We start from the raw sequence: 20225 nt of genomic DNA on the forward strand, positions 1-20225 counted from the left end.
GATTCAGCATTTAAAGGATTAAAGTCCACACACAGCATTCAGTAACATGGATACGCTGCTATAGAGGTCTAGTTTGAATAGTGACATAAATCTGGTGCGGGCCATCCATCCATCCATCCATCCATCCATCCATCCATCCATCCATCCATCCATCCATCCATCCATCCATCCATCCTCTTCCATCCATTCATGAATCTGTTGATCCTCTTCCACTTATCCAGTGCAGGGTCATGGGGGTGGGCGGCTGTGAGTATGCCACATCGTCATGTTAATGTTTAGTAATTCTAACTGATGACCCTGAAAGCTTTGGCTTAGTTATTGTTACAGGTTTCACCAATGATTACTGCAAATTTATCTCCATTCCCCAAAGAGACACCCTGCCCCCCTTTCCCGTCACAGCCATCGCCATGGCAATGCCCCCCCCCCCCCCCCCCCATCTGAATCTGTATTTCTACTTCCCACATATCACTCGACCGTATCAGCTGCTAACTGTTAGTTATTAACTGGACATCAGCGAGCTGTGTGTGAGTGCGTCCACAGTTGGTCCCTTTGTGATTTTAATCAGACAAAATTTGGAGAATGCTGCATAAAGAAATGTTTACCTCCAGGATTAGGCTCCAGAGCTGCAGTCTCACTGCATATAATTCACAGAGGAACTTAGTATCAAGTATCAACAGTCCAGGCTTCTGCTAATGCACTGGATTTCTGAGTGGTTTCCACCCACACACACACACACTCAGGAGTCCTCACAGTCCTCGCTGTCTCTCCCATGTTGAACCCAGACAGATGATAATGACAGCACAGTATATTGGCACCTGTGTTTTACCTGAAGCATGAAATTTGGTGCAAAGCTTAGATTTTACTTCACAATAAATTAACTTTTTTTTTTAAAGAAAAGTCCAAAATTGTAATTTCCTTTTTTCCTCTTATTCTGGAGCAGTTTGGTTACAAAGATGTCCTTATTGTGAAAAAAGTTATGAGGAAATGTCCAAATGAGCCAGCATGCAGTCGTCTGTTTCCATTATCTTCAAGATCAGTCTCACTGAAAAGGAGCGACCCCATTTAACCACAGCTGCTGTCTCTGCTTTGTATCTGCCAGTTTGTCTCTCAGCTTTTGTCAATCTGCTATTCCATTAATTATTTATTTCATAAATTGTCACATTATAATATAGTCATAGGGCAATTATATTTTATACTACCACTGTCTCTCTGTGAATTGCCTCTTTGTTGTCTATGGGATTTGCTTGATGATCCCAGTATCTGTAGTCGGGGCTAATTTGCTCCAAATTGGGTCTTGGGCCCAGCTTCTGCCCTCCGGTGGGCTCACTACCTGCAGAAGGGGCCATAGCTTTTAGTGCTATGTGGATCAGGTGGCAGTCAGGGGCAGAGGTCCTGGCATCCAATTCCCAGTTGACAAGTTTGGCCACAGGGACGTGGAATGTCACCTCTCTGGTTGGAAATAAGCCCAAGTTAGTGGGTGAGGCTCAGATATACTGACTAGATTTCTAGTTAGGCTCACCTAAGAGCACTGCTTTCATTCTGTAATGAGTCTCTTTGATGGGCTAAAGGGAGATCAGTATATGTGCTAGTGAAAATAAACGTCAGTAAGTCTTGTTGAATGCAGCGAGGGCTTCAGAAAGGGTAAATGTGAAAGGCTACGTATGATTTGAATGTTTTTGTGCAGTTTTTGCATGTTCAGAAGAGAGCAGTGCTATATGGTGGTCACAGGATGCACAGACCTCTGTGATAGTGCCTGAGTTTCTTCTGAACCGTTGGATAAAAGGTGCTACCTGTGCTCTGTCCACTGAGTCATTCTTTCGCTGAAAAATTCTGTCTCTGGAAAAAACCTTTCCTGGAGCGGGGCTGGACTTTGTGAGAGGTAGTGGGCAGGGTTGGGTATACTCATATCCCTCTGGTTCGGGGTTTGTATGTGTTTTTATGTTTTAATGTATAATCACATGATTTCACAGTGCTCAGTGTAACAAACACAACAACATAGCAACAAGCGGGCGTTTTAAAATGAAGCTTATGCTGTGCAGACTTTGTCTATTATGTTAACAGCTGTCGGGTCTTTACTGTAATTTCCCAGAGAATAAATATTTGCTTAATAGCTCTTAGGGTCCTTTTTAAGGTCCTTCTCCTCTGTATGCAGATGTTTCCAACAATTTTGCGGCACCTTACGGTTTACTCTAATCACCTCATTTATCTACTGTAAACACGCCTTTACAATTGATGGGATTTTAGATAATGAGGTAATTCAAGCAATTAGCAAACCAGAGTCACTTCGCACATGTGCAGCCATCTCCGTGAAATCACGGGCTCTGTGAAATTGTGAATGTCTTTTGCTCAAAGCAGCTTTTTGTTTTTGTTGTTTGCAGACACTCATATTTGTTTTCTCTCCTTCCTCATCAGGCATTCAAGGATATGCTATATGCTGCCCAGGACCAAGCTCCATCTATAGAAGGTAAGGAAGCTCGCTATGTGGATAAAGAAATCCAGACACACAGACAGAAGAAAACACACTCCCAGACACACACTTATGTACCCCCTTTTTGGGCATCCCCAGAATAACAGCCCTGCTAAAAATAGGTGTAAATCACAGCTAACACGTTGCCACTCACTTCAGTCTGTGACTTAACAAGGTCTTGGCTAACCTGCTTAAAGTAATAAACACATGCAAGGGCTGAGGAGTAAATTAAGCATTTAGTCAAAGTTTTTTTTACTGTTTATTTCATATTCATATAATGTAAACAGAGAGCGTTAAAAATCCTAAGCATCGATGGTTAACAAGGAAGACCAGAACTGAGAAGGCCAGCAGCACTCAGTGCACCAAACAGCAGGAAGGCTGCCAGCTATAATTACTCTTTGGCCTCGGAGTGTGTGTGTAGTGTGGGAAAGAATGTAAACCATTTGTTTTTATTTTAGACACCAGTTTGTGGTGTAAACAACTTTCTTCAGTTGCAGGGTTTGGGTGTACTTAATGATGTGACATGAAACACATGTGAGAGCTGTGGTTATTAAACTGTGGGGCGAGCCCCACTGGTGGATCGCTGAGCCAATTCAGGTGGGACAACAAGGTGAAAAACATGGAAGGAAAACTCTGATTTTTATTTGGGGAACATCCGAGTTTTATGATGCGGCTGAAGTAGATTCAGCATTTGGCTGCAGCTCGCGCGCTCGGGATCAAACGCGAGCCTGTGTAGGGATTTTTTCTTTTTCAGTGTTTTGCTGTGTTCCTGCTGAGTGGGGTTGGTGTGGATGTGAGTTTGACTATCTGTGAATGACAAAGATGTAACAGGTGCTGAGACTGCAGTGATTAGAGCGCTCCATCTCTGTCAGCTTCAGACTCAAAAATCAATCTGACATATTTGTTGACTTTATTTTTGACTAATTTCTGGACATTTTATTATTTATAACACTAATAAGAATTCTACTTTAAAACTACATAAAGTAGTTCCTGTGTTAGTGTCAATATTCTTGACTTTAGTGATATTCCCTGCTTGTTAGTAGTCGAGCTCGGACTCTCCCTTTAAGAGCGTCTCCTTGCTAGCTCGCCTTGCAGCCTCGATGTGGATGATGAATTACTTCCTGTCTCAGGCCTGAGCTGCACTCATGGGTCACTGCGCTCTGCCTCTGTCAACTTGACACAAGATAGGTGAGCATGTCTTATGAAAAGCGACGGGCTCGATCGATCCGTTCAAAATCATATTCTGCCATCCATGTGATATCATTGTGACAGAGTTTCCTGCTCGATCAAAGTGATTTGTCTTCTCCTCGCTCATTTTTGCAGCAAGCACGTGCAAAGAAAGGAGTGTGATGTGTGCGAGAGTCAAAGTCTGTGGCAGAGTTGTGTTTGGTGGGAAAGCGCATAAGAGCCATAATGAAAATGGCGGCGGAGACAAATAGCATTATTGAGCCGTGAAAAGCACGCTCTCCTGTGGCCGTTGACTTTTCATAACAGAAATGATATTAGGATGTGTTATAAAATAAAAGCTTACTGTAGCACTTTTTCATCATCTGCTGAACCGAAAACTTTCAAATGTGATTTAATTCAGACTGGGGCCTAATGCCATCACAAAAAATAGACCAACTGGACTTTTATAGCTTTTTTTAGTGCTTTAATATAAAAACATTATAAGGCTATGGTGGCTTTAACACCAGGACCAGATTTCAGTCTTGTAGGTCGCTCCTGAAGACTTTTTCCACGTGCACACGAGGAGCGAGAAATGAGCCCACCATCTGCTTTCTTACTGTCACGTCCATGATGGCAGCGTCACATGTGTGCAGCTCACAGACCAGCTGATAGAGACAGTTTGGTTGCTATCACATTATAAATCATCAGAAAACTGAAAATGAGCAGAATATATTTAGCAAGGCCAAATTAGGTATTCGTTGCATTTTTAACATGAAATAAAGTCTTAATGTGCATGAAACTTGATGCCCAGATACAATTACACCACTTATTGTAAGTTAAAGTGTAGTGTCACGTGCTGATGTAGTGCAAGAAAAGTACTGTAATTTAACTTTATGTTGTATATATTGGAAATATTTTAAGATTCTCTTTAGTGGTGCAAAAAATAAGAGACAGTATTTTTAGATTGAAGCAGATGTTGTGCTTCTGGTGACTTGGCTCCATATTTTAAACGCTGATTAAATAGCCTCGGTACACTTTGCTATAGTTATAACATTACTGTGTTATCATTAGCCCTAGCTGCTACCATAATAATAATAGAAGGCTAATATTACTGCCTGGTAGTTGCCAAGTGTTAAACTCCTAACATTAACTTGTGTGGGGTTAATTTTTATAATAAGTGTTTAAAACTTCACTCTTCGCTCTACTGACCTCCGGAAATTCCTCAAAGTCTTCATCAGTGTTTCGAGACTTTAGCTGATACTAATATTTACTGTTGCTTAATATCTGAGCAGCACATTTGTTGACATTCCTTGTGTAGAGTAGCTAACAATGAATTGCAGTCATTGTAATGTCAAGCCCAACATTAAACCTTCATCATTTTAATGTTGGAGGAGGATTTTCCATTCCCTGACAGCAGAAAAGTTGGTTTTAATTTGGGACTTATAACTGATCTATAAAGGCCGAGTTAATTAATGATGTTAAATGTAATTACAGCATATAAACTATTTTTAGATGGAGCCTCATCAGAAAGTGTTCCAATAAGCTGAAAGGGAAATATTAGGATTTGATTTCCTGATGTGCTTCTCTCTGCTTTTCTCTCTGTCTCGCGCCTGCCTCAGTCTTTATAAAAAGCAGCTTTTTGGTATTCGGCAGATGAATCCTCGCCTGAGGGAACCAGTTTACTGGGTTATGACTACTTGCTCACCCGCTCTGCTTTCTCACTAGACGCCCTGCTGTACCTGATAGAGCTGTGTAACATAGACATCACACTGAACAGACAATTTGAAGCTTCTGTCACAGCCTTTGCATCACTTATCAGATTCTGTGACAGCACATCACCAGCAAATACGGGGAGTGCTACAGTTTGATGCAGGATCTCGTAGGCTGTGTCACGTGTGGTTAATTTTATTTATTTATTAAAAAACATTCCCTCACTCAGCACTCCTGCTGCAGATCGCCACCGAAGGAATGTGCCACAGAATAATGCACTTTCATTTTCACTCGGTTATCATTGAGTTCAGCAGGACGGATGTACACTAATTAAAGGATCTTGTTGCAAAACGGCATGCACCAACACATGCGCGTTAATGTGTCTCTGATGCTGTGACCCTTCACCCCTTGTTAGGGCTTTTGTTCTCGTTCCTTTCATCTCTCATTGGTCCTGGAATAATTGTAATTAAAACAAGTCTGCTCCTGTGCGGGGAGACAGGAAAAGGAGAACAGCTGGCTGGCTCTCTGGTTCTCCCTGTTCCAGCCATCACAGTGAGTCGTGCCATGATCTAATTCAGTTAGCCTGCTGGTTCTTAACAATGGGCCCAGATACTAAACACACAGCTTTTCTTTATTAATGCATCATCATCATCATCATCATGTTCCTGGCCATGATCACATGCCATGGATGCCTGTAATTTATAACGTGTTACGTTTTCTGCTCCTTACAGTCATTCACTTGTGTTTCATTCACTCACTCATTCATTCACTTACTCCTCCTTTGTGTCCTTCCTCCTGCTCTCTCTTAATGGGCAGTCTATTAGTGTGATGGTATCTGTGCAGGGCTCGACTACAGGGGGGCTGGATAAACACTGAGAATCTGGCGGGCACCCTTTTACCATCACGAGCACACGTGGGGTCTGATAAAAGGAATGGGGTTGCACATTATTGACTTCATAACTCAGGGGAGCAGATTTTTCCTGAACTACAATTTCTGAATGAAGAAATGAGACCAAAGACAAGTCAGCTAATTGTTTCTTGTGTTACACTGCATCTGAAACCATTAACCGCCTTCTGCACTTAAGGTTTCACTTCAGATTTGTTGCTCTGCTGTGGTATTCAAACTTTAGGACGTTCCATGTTTTATCCAATGAAATAAAGAGTGTTGTGTGCGCAGCCTTGTGAAAAGGTCTGCACTGTTTCTTTGTGGTGAAATGAACTTTACCTTCATTATGAAAAAAAAATGTAAAGAAGCCTTCATGTAACCTCTGAAAGGTGCTTATTTGTGCTGAAATACCACGAGTGAACACTAAAACTTCTCATGTTGTATATGTGATATTCAAACCATAGTCTGTCCTCGATCGCTGATGAGGAAATGCAGCCATGGCTCGTTCAATCCACAGCTGAAAGGAAGACAGTCAGAGGTTCTTCATGATGAATCTCTTGCTGAGATGCTATCGTGCTGCTTGTCATTTCCTCAGAGAGCTGTATGAAACTACTCTCAGGCCTCATTTCATACTTTCATAGCTTCGCTTCAAAGACAAAGACTAAGATATAACCGAACATAAACTACACTACAGATACAGATATATGAATCATGTTTAATCTTTCAGTCACTCATTAGCTTGGCTCTCATTCTTCCAGCCCTGATACCTCTACCACAGCGTCACAGCTTCCCTCTCACCTCTCCAGCGTGTCAGCTTCTGTTGGATGATCATTTTCTTCAATTCTTTTTAGTTTCATATACTGATGAAAAGATGGGACAGTTCACCAACTCATTGCTCTTCACATCTGTCAGCAGCCCTCATGGCTCCAAACACTTTCTAATGATCACTTTTGTGTAGCTGTTGGTGTTTCATGCTTTCATAAAAGCAGCGCCACTAATCACAGCTACATCTCCACCATACCTTTGTTGCCTAAGCTGTTTGCTTGCGCGCCATTTTGCCTGCTGTTGTCGACGACCATGATGAGAGGTTAGTCAGAAAGCTGCTAGCCTGCGCTGATTGTTATTCTGCTTGCGTATGCGATGGAGCAGCAGCTGTTATTACTGTTGTTGTTCCCCGCTGAAGTCTTTTCTCGCCCCCTGCCTCGAATGACTTTCTAATTTGTGCAATTTTCTTGCCTTAGCATGTAGTTGTAACGTTTGCTTCCAAACATGTTTCTGTGCTTTAAAAATGATGTTTTGCCTTTGTTTTATTCACCTCAGCAGTGGTGCGTTACTTTTGCAAGACACTGGACCAAAACCTGACCCACTTTGGTCCAGTTTGTCATGCAAATCCTTTTTATGATTTAACTGTAAAATATCATAATAATAATACGGCCCAGCACTAAAGTTCTTGCCTGTCTCAACCATCGTTAGTCTGGGATTACACAAAGAGTCTGTGACGCACTCTACTCACATGGCATGTTTGGCAAGTACCTTAAAAACGACATCTTTAAAAGAGCACCATTTTTTTGAGCACATAACAGTTGTTGATCAGTAGTTTTAAAAACAACAACACTGCAACTCAGGGATGCATGCCCAAAACACATAACAGACAAACGGTGCCTAGTGAAAAAGGCAAAACAGGTGCTGGCAGGACGGCAGGAGGTGATAGAAGCAGTCGAAAGGAAGAGACCCAGATGGACATGCAGACAGACAGGTAGACGGGCAGGAGGGTTCATCAGGACAGTGGTCTCCCAGCCAGGGTCTCCCACCCACCTGCATTATTGATGGGCTCTTTGACAAGCTGCTCCTTGTGCTCGCTTCCAAACACTAATTGCTGGGATTTTGTGGGGGTTGGGGTTTTATTTATTTATTTAAGTCCTTAATCTGGGCGCCACCTGAGCAGATATGTGAAGTCAAATAAAAGTAAATGGGGCAACAGTGAGATGTGCAACTGTGAATAAATTGAACAAACCTAGTGAGATCTTTTAGATCTGCGGTGCAGACAAATTTTACTGCCTGTAACGTGTCGATGTCTGTTCTCCTCCAACATCCACATGGTATTTATAGGAAATGAGCCATGCAGACTCTGTCATGACTATTAGTCCACATACAGGACGCTGCATTGTTATCAAGATGTTTTGAGCACCCATGGAAGGTTTGGCTTCATGGGTGTTTAAACTATCGCTGAGCTTACAAAGCAATGAAATGTGGACATAGCAGTGAATTCATAGATTGGTCCTTTGATGGGGTTTCTGAGGGTATTAGAGGGGAGGAAGGAGGAGGATCGGGGTCAATATAAAGCTGGGATTGCTATACCAAGGTCAGGGACGAATCGAAGTGAGGTAACGAATGATGAAAAAACTGATGGGTAATTGGAGGAAGAAAGGGATAAGAAAGGATCGTCAGCGCTCCACTCTTATGTTTGCTGTCGTTATTACGAAACAATAATGAAAATTAAAGATTTAGGAAAATTACAATATACATCAGGATTGTCGCAGACCAGTCTGGAAGAGTATAATATTGAGAAATCGTGTGTGAGAGAGATCCTTCAGGCAGCAGACAGACAAACAGACTGAGTGGGAGGTCCCTGGGCTCATCTCCAATGCATGTTGCCCTGCATTAGCACTATAGCCTTCCCACAAGATAAAGACAGCGAGAGAAAGAGAAGCATGGTGGATGAAAGTCTCCTATCCATCCATCCATTATTCATCAGTGAATTAGATCTCGCCTGAATAAAGTGGAGGCGAAGAGGAGAAGAAAAGGTATGGGCTGATTTAGAGGACCAAGTGTTGTGATGTTTGAAAAGGGTGAGGAGTTCAGAGGCAGCAGCTCCAACTGAGATAGTATTTTTAGATTTTAGGTGTTTGAGGGGAGTCTGGGAGGTTTTTTCAAATGGTGCAGAAGCAGTGTGCCGGAGAAAAACTGGCAAAGAAAGGCAGAAATAGCAGGAACAGGGGGGATTGATCAGGGACAGGGGTGAAGGAGAGGTGAGCAGCACTCAGAGGAGACAAGGTCATCCTGGAAACCCTCTCACCTCTGAAATGCAGTTAGGAGGGTTTCTACTAATGCCTATAATGGCTTCATCCAGCATGCATATCTATCCTTATACATACATATGTGTTTACACTTAAACGAGGACGAACATGATGTGAGCCTTTCAGAAACACCAACCCAGAGATGGACACTAAACACATGAATGAGATGCAGCTTCTTTCCCCAATGAGAATGCAATCATGTAAAGGTTAAATAAGCATAACGCATCCATCATATGATCTGGCTGCTTGCCATGTGAACAACTGCACATCATATACAACGAGCTGCAAGAGTGATCGCAACAATCTCAAGCATGGGAAGCACGTCATTGTAATGAGATCTGTCTCTCTTGATTAGAAAAGATCCCTCGACGTCTCAGGGGTCCACTATATCTGTTGGGCATTAGCAGGGGCTTCCACGCTATAATCTAACCTTTGTTATAGGCGAGTTATTTTTTAAATCAGTGATGAAATGTTTAATTGACAGCTTTGGCTGGCAGCCAGCAGATCAGCCAGGCTTTGCTGAGCGTAGCAAATCAGGAATAGCTGACTCCGTATCATTTATCTAGCCCAGATTCACACAAATGTTTTTAAAGGATTAAAAGGAATCATTTTTTTAATCAATTGCATTGCTTGGCAGAATTTCTCAATTTCAATTTGCATATTTGCACGCCCAAATAGCATCTGTCCTGCATTCAACGATTAAAGCTCAGCAGTCTGAGTGATAGAAATGCAACAAGAACACAAAGCTGGCTGCTGATGACGGACAGAAGAATAGAGACGTGCGACCTTGTGTTTGCTGTGCGCCGTGATGTTTTTATCCTCTCATGCCGTCTCTGCTGCACTCACATACAACTGTTTGCAGAGGGTTTCACACTTGTGCATATTTGCATGCAGAGATGCACGCATACACACACACGCATAAGGAGCTGCATGCTACAAGCATGTGGGTGTGATTGTGAGCTATAGGTGATGACAGCAGGGCCATATGCTGCTGTATTTCTGTGTTTTAGTCCTTAATTAGAATACAGCCAATAAAATCATTACACAGTGTCCACTCTAATCTGCTTTTATTTATTTATTTATTTATTTATTTATAATTTTATGAATATACTTGCCCATCTGTGAGGTTTTTTCCTTTTTCCCCCCTCTGAGATAGATTTTGCAAACATGCTTCTGTCTCAGTTTATTTAAAAATGTTTTGCCGGCTGCAGATTCAGAATGAGAAGTTTTCATTTCCAACATTTGCTTAAACTGGGTTTGTGTGGTTTCTAAAGTAATTTGACATCGTGGGCCACGTCCAGCCCTGGACCAGTGAAACTATGAGTATTTATTTGATATTTCATTGTCCAGACTTATATCATATAAATTATTTATATTATATAATTTTTGTTAATTCACAGAAAATATCTCTTTTTTTCAAATGTGAAATCAGTATAAATCAAAACCAAAAGCCCAGACGTTTCTGTAGTAGATGGTGAAAAAACTGGCCTCTTTTTGTCATTAATGATCTTTCACTTAATTATTTTGGTGCCCTCATTGGCAGAGAGGGCTCTTTATTAACAGGAAAAGCATCTTTTCCGGGACAATTCTTGTTTGACACCCGTACTCTTTTAATTTTGCTTTTTGATTCGGCTTTTAAGTAATTTTCTCCACATTATAGAGGTTTTAGTGAGCATTTTACTGGTACTACAGCCAGCTTGATGGGAGGTGTGGGTGGGTTTGTACAGTATGTGGGCCTTGCAGAGGACACAGTGTCCTTTACTAGATGAGTATATTGCATCGTTTCTCTGGAGAGATAACTGGAACCTGGCACAGATTGGCTTAGAGCACAAATTCACGATGATGATATACCGATCAGTCTCCTTTTCTTAGCTCTTACTGCGATGACTTTTGGCTGATTGTCACCCTAAACCTGGAAACGGAGACACCAATTTGAAAACTAGATCATAATGAAAAAGTGTGAAGTACATGTGAGGAAGGGATTCTGTGCAAAATCAGTCCTTGAATAATTAAGTAGACTCTTATTGCTTCCATGGGAATTAACGGGGTAGGTGTTAAAATGCTCTGGGCTGATCATCACCTGTCAAGTGCGGTGGGAACCACAGGACCTGGGCACCGTTCAGTCAATGAGTAGACCATGAACTCTTCTGCATACCAAAGTATTTTAGGTTCATTTGTCCAACAGCTACAGCTTGTCCCAAACTGGGTCAAGCAGCAGGACAGCGACAACAGAATGGGTGAAAAAGAAAAGAATCAACATGGAGTTAAAGTCCAGACCTTAACCCGACTGAATGCTACCGCGGGACCTCCTGAGTCATCTTTCCACGAACCTCAATGTACTGAAGCAACATTGTAAGAGGTATAAGAGGCCAATAAAGTCATACACATATTTATTTTTTTCCCAGGAATCCATACAGCCCTATAGAAACTTTCTTTTTCACGTCACTGTAAATAGAAACTGGCCCCGTGGGCGTCAGCACACCTGTGCATGATTGCATTTTTGTGTATAGGTTACAAAGGTGGCATATATGCACTTCCTGTGGTCCTGATAGATTTATTTTCGGTCTTCCCATGGGCAGAGCGACATGCAGAAGGAAGTGGTAGCCACGATTGTATGACAGATAAAAAGAGTGAAAAAAGAAAGGGAGGTGACATTGGTGGTAATTGGAGGAAAGGAAGCTAAAGCCTCGGGGAGCCTCGTCTCCCAAACGTTACAATTACTCCAATGAAAGATGTGTGAAAATAAAAGAACTGGAGGCAGAAAAGACACGAGAGCTCAAACTCTTTCATTTGCTTCTTCACTGACTTTGGATTTGCTTCACATTTTAACTGCATCCCAAAAATGGCAGCAATAACTCGCAATTTAGGTTTAATACATTTTAGGTCATTTCAGAGGGCAAAAAATATTGCTCCAGATATAATTTATCCCCTTATTTACACTATATCCTCTTATAATCCGGAGACAACAGGAGAGAGATCAATAATTCACAGCTATTGTTCCCTCCCGGACAGCCCGTCTGTTTTTATATTAAATGTTGAATTATTAACTCAGTGAGAGATTGGAAATGTGGTGAATCTTTCCCCTGATGCCCGTGTGTCTTCAAAAACTGCCCTGTCACTCACTGGCAGACACAAGGGCACCAGAGCAACTTCAAGCATCAGTCAGAACTGAATTAGCACACGAGTACTTCAGACATTTAGGGGATATTAGAGGGAGATGGAGAGAGTAGACAATGCAAAGCAACCATACTGTGTGCACGCACTCACGTGCTCAGTCACTGTCTCAGGCTCTCCTGTCAGGGTTGTTGATGTTCATCATTCTTGCTCCTCCTAACCATCCCTGCTACCACTGGACTGAGGGAATATGCATATTTCATATCCTCTTCAACATGTGATTGATGTATTCATGCCTCGTGTCAATATTATCCAGCGCGTAAGGTTGACCGACTGTGAGGGTCGTGGCCTGTCTGTGTGTTACATTTCTGACTACACGTCTCAGTGTTGCACCATGATGGTGTTTGATTTGACTTCTGTAAAAGTGTCCTCTTGACTTCTAACTAGCTGTAAAAGGAAGACGCTCCCGAATGCCGTTCAGTAGAAACAACAGTTTGTGTCTGTTTTGCATTTCATCCTCAGGCAAACTGCATGGTTTCTCTTCTTGACAAGTGCCATCTGATAATTAGGTCTCATAATCACCCTATTAGTATGCAGCTCAATTGAGCAGAGAGCAGCTTATTGTTCCCCTGGCATGTGCAGAAGCCATTTGTAAGAGGATTATTGTAGATTTCATGTTAGAGTTTTTATGAGACTCACATGTGTAATGAGTTAAACTGTTGCATTGCTATTCTCAGAAGTACTTGTTTTTTTTTTTCAAATTGGAGCCAACATGTTGTGTAGCAGAACTATATCATTGTGATAAATCCTCTGTTATGATTCTAGTTATGTTTTTTAAAAGCATGAAGACACCAGGGTGGAGGGAGTGCCACTGTTTCAGCTTCGGTTTCATTGCAGTGTTGCACATTAAGCTGTGTTGAACTTTCTCCATCACAGTTACCATGACGCCAAAGAAAGAGGCCACAATAATTCAGGCCTTTTTTGTTCCTGTGACATTCAGGACCCAAACACAATAAACCTAGAACAGGCAGAACTAAGGATGCGAGCATTCGCTGGAATTATAATGTTTGCTTCTGAAAGCATTCTGATACTCGTTAACAGCACAACACATACAGAGGTACCAAAACAGGTATAGGGTGGCACGGTGGCAGCAAGAGGCTCCTGAGTTCAATTCCAATCCAATCTGTTCAATTTGGGGATCTGTGTGGAGTTTGCATCTTCTCTCTGTGTTTGCGTGGGTTCTCTCCTCCCACTGTTCAAAGACATGCAGTTAGTGGGGAAAGGTTAACTGGATACTCTAAATGGCCCATAGGTGGGAATGTGTTAGCCCTGCCTCTCACCCTAAGACAGCTGGGATAGGTTCCAGCCTGATAAGGTTGGAAGGAAAACAGGTATAGGTGATGAGGATGAGATAGATGACCCTAGTAAGGCTTTAACGGGATTTGAGTGTAGTGTTTGTGTTCGTTTTTTTAATAGTTGCTTCGAATACGCTTCGTACAATCTTTTTGTGTCTTTGTTGCTGATTTCCAGCAGTGGACTCTATTTGAGTAGCTCTGCAGGATTTATTGAGCCTTTGTGCAGCCCCTCAATTTGTCCTAAAATGAGACTTTTGTCTCACTCACTTCTCCCTTTATGCTGATTAGTTGCCCCTTTTTAAACAGGTTTGAACAGCAGGTTCAAACCTGAGATGACCACATTATGAATATCTGCTCTCACTGACATCACACAGATCCAAGAGTAGAAAAAAAACTGTAAAGCCATGCACAGAGCACTCTGGGGTTTTGCAGTCACATGGCTTTGACCACATGACAAAATAGATTACTCTATTAGATTACTAGTAATCCTTAGATTACTCCAAAGGAATATAATATCCAGAAACTATCATTTTGACATTTAAATGGTCAACGACAATGCTTTCTGTTCATGTACTGTAGGCATGCTGAATAGCATGTTGTTGCTTTAACACCTCCAGTGTCTGTTGCATTTAATGTGATGACTTCATTTGGTGATGATTTTCATTTTTAGCTGTTGTTGCTCCTCAGCCTGAAAGGCTTAGACCGTTGTTGTTACCCCGCCGGCGAGGTGGGCAGGTGTCAGGTGACGTGGAAATCCAATTTTGTGAACATGATAACTTGAGAACGAGGCAACGTAGGATTTTCACATTGGTACCGTTGGTGTCTGCTAAGGTTAAGGTCAGAAGTCAAGTTTACAGGAAATCTTGTGAATGCAGTAGCTTGAGAGGGAGGTCCCTTTAAAAACCATGACACAGGTGTATTTTCTGAGGAAGGATATCATACAGGAAATATATCATTCATGCATTTTTTAAATCTGCTGGTTTTTCAATGGCACAGTCTAAATGTAGCTATAGCAGCAGCACTGTTTCAGTCTTTTGACAAAATGACATTCAGAGCTTTTTCCCAGTTTGCTTTTAGGGAATTTTCATCATATAAAACTCTTCTGCTGTCAGATGCTGTAACCGTGCAGATATTCAGACCACAGCACGATGATAGAATGATATGATTGATGGGAGTGTTAAAGATGTTCCACAATTATTGAGTCACCATGAAACAAGGAATGTGGAGCATCTTTTAACCTGGTGAAAAATGACCTGGTGTGTTCCCGAACTTGTACTTTTTGCCACCGGAAGCTTCTACCAACAGGAAGCTCAGGTGTGGTGCTGGTGGCTGGCACTATCTTTAATCTCTGGTCATCTATAAGTTAAATATGCACTGTGTGGAAAACCTATATGAAAGTGCCATTGGATCAACTCGACATTTTCACCTAGACAAAATGTTTTTGTTGTTGTTCGTTTAAAAAATTCACCAAAGTAAAAATGCTAAAATACAGATTTTCAATGATGGTTCTGAATTTTCTGACTTGGCTAAACTTACATCCAGACTGTAGAGATGTTTATGGTTCATCAGCTCGAGCCAATCGCAGGTTAACAAGGAGCAAGTCAGATTTTCAAGGGTCATTTTATCTGCACTGAAAAATATCAGCCAGATGCTGTTTGCTGCAGGGCTCAGTCAGTAAGACACACACACACACACACACACACACACACACACACACACACACACACACACACACAGAGTGAGAGAAACCTTAGACTCTGATTTGGTGTTCTGTTTGTACTGAGGCCACATGAAGGGGATGAATGAGAGTTCAGAGGCTCTGTGTTTGCTGGTGGTTGACAGTCAGTTTCTGTCTCTCCTCTGCACGCTGCTCTTTAAACTCTGCTGCTCAAACGCACACGTACCCCCTTGCACATCACAAATACTCCTCAAAACGTTCACACTTCAGTTCATTCAGTTTCTGTGCCATCCATGCATATTTTACACAGAATGCTCACAAACACCCCTGTGTACCATATGAAAGTTACTCAGTTTATGCCTGCTCATCTTCACTGACATCTGCAGCATGAACATCCATCCATCCACCTTCCTCCATGTATCCAATTCAGGGTTGCTGGGGGGGCGGAGCCTACCCCAGCTGCCATAGGACAAGAGGCCCGGCAGGGGCGCCAGTCTGTCACAAGACTAACACAGAGAGATACACGACCATTTACCTTCACAGCTATGGCTAATTTAGAATCACTGATTAGTCTAACCCCACTCACTGTCTTTGGACTGTGGGAGGAAGCCCGAGTACCCGGAGAGAAGCCACACAGACACGGGGAGAACATGCAAACTCCAGGGAGGAGTGAAAAAGTGTGTGCAGGCACATGAAAATGATCTTGTTTGACAGGATTTAGTATGAAACTGCAGGAACTTTAATCCCTGCTTTTAAGCCGTTTGTGTATCTCAAGGTGTGATTTTATCTCCTTTGTTGTTCTAACGTGATGACCTTGCATGTCTGCACTGATGCAAACGTCACATTTCTGCCTCTCTAACATCAACAATATAAACCCGTCGTGTGCTTCAGTCTGTATCTGGCTCAGATAATTTGGCAAGATAAAAAATGAATTTCAGTGGCCAAGGTCGAGCGATTGAGTCACCTCCGACGGGGATATTTTCTCAACTTCCTGACTCTTCTCTGATTTTGTAATGTTTTGCTCATTTTATTTTGTGAGCATCACAAAGACAACATTATCAAATAGACGGTCTACATAAATTTCCCCTTTCTGGAAAATCCATCTTGTTGTTTACGAAAGTAGTCGATCCACCGGCGAGGCTACATCTCCAACATCGGCACATTTATTGATTTTATTTATAGATTTAATTTCAACCGAGATCAGGCATAAAAAAACAGTCATTTGATAGTATTTTAATGGAAAACCACAAATAGTACATTAAGCAGGAGAAAATGAAGTTCCCCTTCTCTTTTTACAGACACATTGGTGACAGATGAGGTGTTTTATATTGTTTTAATGTAGGTGAACGAAAAGAAAAACAGGGTCCTTCTTGTGCATGTAAATCATGTTAATGATACAACACTGAAGCACCCCAAGGTCAGTGTGCTCCTAATCAGATTGAGTCAGGAAATTGCTCCTAATCTAATAACATTAAGTATTGGACTCCTTCCTCCCTGCCAGGATGGCAAAGGTGGAATGAGCAGGACGATCGCTCATTCATAAGTTAGAGTTACAGGACTGCGATGAGAAAATGGAAACAGATTTTTCCAGTGGGAAAGCTGACCTCCAGAACTGCATCATCATAATCAGGCTGAGTAAACAAACTGGTAATACTGCCAACTGTGTACTAATTACTTCGTCCACTATGCCTAATGTTCTGGCAGTACTGATGTTGGAGGTACAGTGTGCTACATGAGTGAACAGGCTACACTCACATTTGTGTGGCTTTGCATTGCTCTGGTAAGACGTATTTAGACATTCACGAGCTCTTCTGATCTGTTTGTATACTCACGTTTCTCCTTTATTGCGCCGTATTTTGATTCTGTTTCATCTTTAATCTCCAAGACTCTTTGAAGCCCAAACACCTTTACTTTCTCTCCTTTTGTGGTTGTTTTTTCCCCTCTTCACGCTTCCCTCTCACTTTTCATTCCCTCTGTGATCCACCTGATCCTCCCTCTGCCTTCGCTTATTTACCTTCTCCTCTTTTTGACCCGGGGTTAACCTGGAGTATCACTGTGACTTTTGACATAATACTGGCCTGTGCGGCTCCGGAGCCGGCAGCAGTGCCAGCTCTGCCTGACTAAGGATTTTTCAGGAACGGTGCACAACATGTTCCTGTTCTCAGAGGGGAAAATGCCTTGTTTCATGCTTGCTAATCTGCGAGCTTCCATCTTACAGACATAAATGAACACCAAATCAGAGTCTAAGGTTTCTCTCACTCTGTGTGTGTGTGTGTGTGTGTGTGTGTGTGTGTGTGTGTGTGTGTGTGTGTGTGTGTGTGTTGGTGTGCTTTTCTAAATGTTTTTCTCCTAACATTTCAGTTCTCAAAGTGAAGCCGTTTAGTGTGAGTCTTATCGAGAGGCTGCAGCTGGTGTTGTGAGAATGCCACGGCAGCCTGGAGGGACATCTTCACACACACACACAAACACACACACACACACCTTGGCTCACTGTCCTCAAGCTGACTAGGCATACAGCCCTAAACAAGTATGAATAATAGCATGTTGTTATATTTACCTGCAACATGATAGACCTGCGAGACTCTTTTCAGAATAAAAGACCGCTCATTTAGCTGTCCACTAATTAAGTTGCAGACCGATACTGTGAACACAGAGTATCCATACAATTTTCCCACTAATCATGTCAGTTTGAGTTTGTCCTTCTAGCAGGCAGTGTATATATGTGTGTTCCAGTCAGAACTGACAATAGATCAAGTGCAGCAGAACGTTAAAATCAATAGTGTTTATGCAGGACTTTACACGGGTGTACCACTGCCATTACTGTCGCTGCCTATTTTTGATGCTGCCTCTGAAATTGAGAAGAGGAGCCGATGCTGCAAAACAAATAGCATGCAAAGCAGCGATACTGCACAGCTCTGAGGATATATAATGGCCCGTCACATTTAGTCTTATGGGTGATGATGAATTTGAATCTACAGCAACATCCTTGCTGTTTGTGTGCTGGCTGTAACGTTACCTCTCTGCCCCCTCTGTTAATGACATAGCCATCGTGCAGTTTAATGGATACTGAATTTCATCCACCTCTACAGAGCCGGCCTCGCTGCTTCTGCCATGGTTACAGTAGAGGAGCCTGAGCTCTTGTTCTGTTAGATTAATGGCTTCAGTTTTTACTATTGACACAACACTTATCTTGTTTTTATGAGTCCAGTGGCTTCTATCTATAAACCCGAGGCACATGCATGCAGCCGCACTCACACACGAACACACTCGACACACACACACACACACACACACACACGCCTACAGCGGTGTACGGCGTTGACTCTTTATAACTCAGTTGATGTTTCCTGCCTGACCCAAATGGCTTTAAGCTCAAGATTAAGAGAATAGCTGAGCTGGCGTTTTACACAGTTCACCCGCCCAACTTATCTAGCTCCCCGTGACATGACTGCACGTTTCTCTGGTTGTAATTTTTAACAAATCTAATAGGATGAAATCATGATCAGGTAAATCTAAAAAATATGTTTTTCTGGTTTCATCAGATCAGATCTTTGGATTATGTCGAAGTGTTTATTGTGAGTCCAGACAAAAACAGCTTCACAGAGGCATGTCACCTCGAGCTGGTCATTTGAGTCTCTCTCTGTGGTCGCTCCTGGACTGTATACGTGTCCAGTTTTAGTTGTCACTTTTGCAAATGATTTAGCTGCTGAACGTTTGCGAGCTGTTGTCTCAGCTACATTTTTTAGTTGCATCTCATCTCAGGTCACACTTGTTCTTGGAGACAGATGCAGGTGCTGTTAAGGTGAATCCTTTTGGCTTCCAGTTCCATTTGCACCACCGCTTTACTGTAAACTAAACTTTGTTTTATAAACTTAGTTTTTAGCGTTATGTGGTGGTAGTCTGGTTCAAGGCGCAACACCAGAAGGGAAAGCAGCTCGCCTAGTGTGTGGCGACTATAATGCTCTCTCCCTGATAGTAGTGGCAGGGCTAGGTGAGTGGTTGCTTGGCAGTGGACACCTGGGACCAGTGGAAGAAGCTGGGCTTGCCTGGAAAGACAGCAGCGCTCCAGCTGGGCAAAGTGTCACAGCTGATTTTAGTGTAAATAAAGTGCAGTGTGTTATCTGCCATCAATAAGGAGAACCGACGGGTAGAGTAAAGCAACACTGTACAAGTTCTCAGAGCGCGGCTGTAGAACTGAAAACCTCGACGAGCAGTCCTTTCAAATACCAGAATTAAACATATGTAGAGAAAGACGGCAGCTTGTTGATTACAGCTACACAGAAGGTACGCCTACCTCTGTGTTTTGGTGCTGTTTGTATTGTTATGCAGCATCACAGCAGATCAGAGAGGAAGCCAATGAGACTAGGCAGACGAGGTGTCCCTGTAGGCTCCGCTTCCTCTGTACCTGCAAGATCAAACAAAGAGAGTGAACCAGACATCACAGAAACCGTCAGCCACGTTTAGGCTAACAGATTGCTTTGCCCGGACTTACGTCTGTCAGACTGAGTTGGGTGATTTGCATGTGAGAGACGCGAGGACGGGAATCTGTGAGATAAACGATATTTCACCTTCACCACATGAAAACATTGTCGGGCTCCGCAGAGGTGCTTCTGTCAGCAGGTGTGTGCTGACACACACCAAATCTGACCTGCGCCCATCCTCAATAATAATACAGTCTAAGAGAATAGTTTTTTGTTTTGTTGTCATCTCCCGTGCGGGTTTGTGATCGTCAGAGCTCCACGAAACCGAGTGGAAATCTCATTTTGTTGTA

The 20225-nt window shown here is 42.4% G+C and overlaps 1 protein-coding gene across 1 annotated transcript in view; it reads left to right on the forward strand.

Moving 5' to 3' along the window:
- Positions 1 to 20225, forward strand: part of xpr1a (xenotropic and polytropic retrovirus receptor 1a) — an 84047-nt gene that overhangs the window by 4142 nt on the left and 59680 nt on the right. The window contains exon 2 of the mRNA XM_025902866.1: positions 2413 to 2464. Within this exon, the coding sequence (XP_025758651.1) occupies positions 2413 to 2464 (52 nt within the window). The remainder of the gene's footprint in view (positions 1 to 2412; positions 2465 to 20225) is intronic.

The sequence above is a fragment of the Oreochromis niloticus genome, linkage group LG23 (assembly GCF_001858045.2).
Source record: "Oreochromis niloticus isolate F11D_XX linkage group LG23, O_niloticus_UMD_NMBU, whole genome shotgun sequence".
NCBI classification, from domain to species: domain Eukaryota; kingdom Metazoa; phylum Chordata; class Actinopteri; order Cichliformes; family Cichlidae; genus Oreochromis; species Oreochromis niloticus.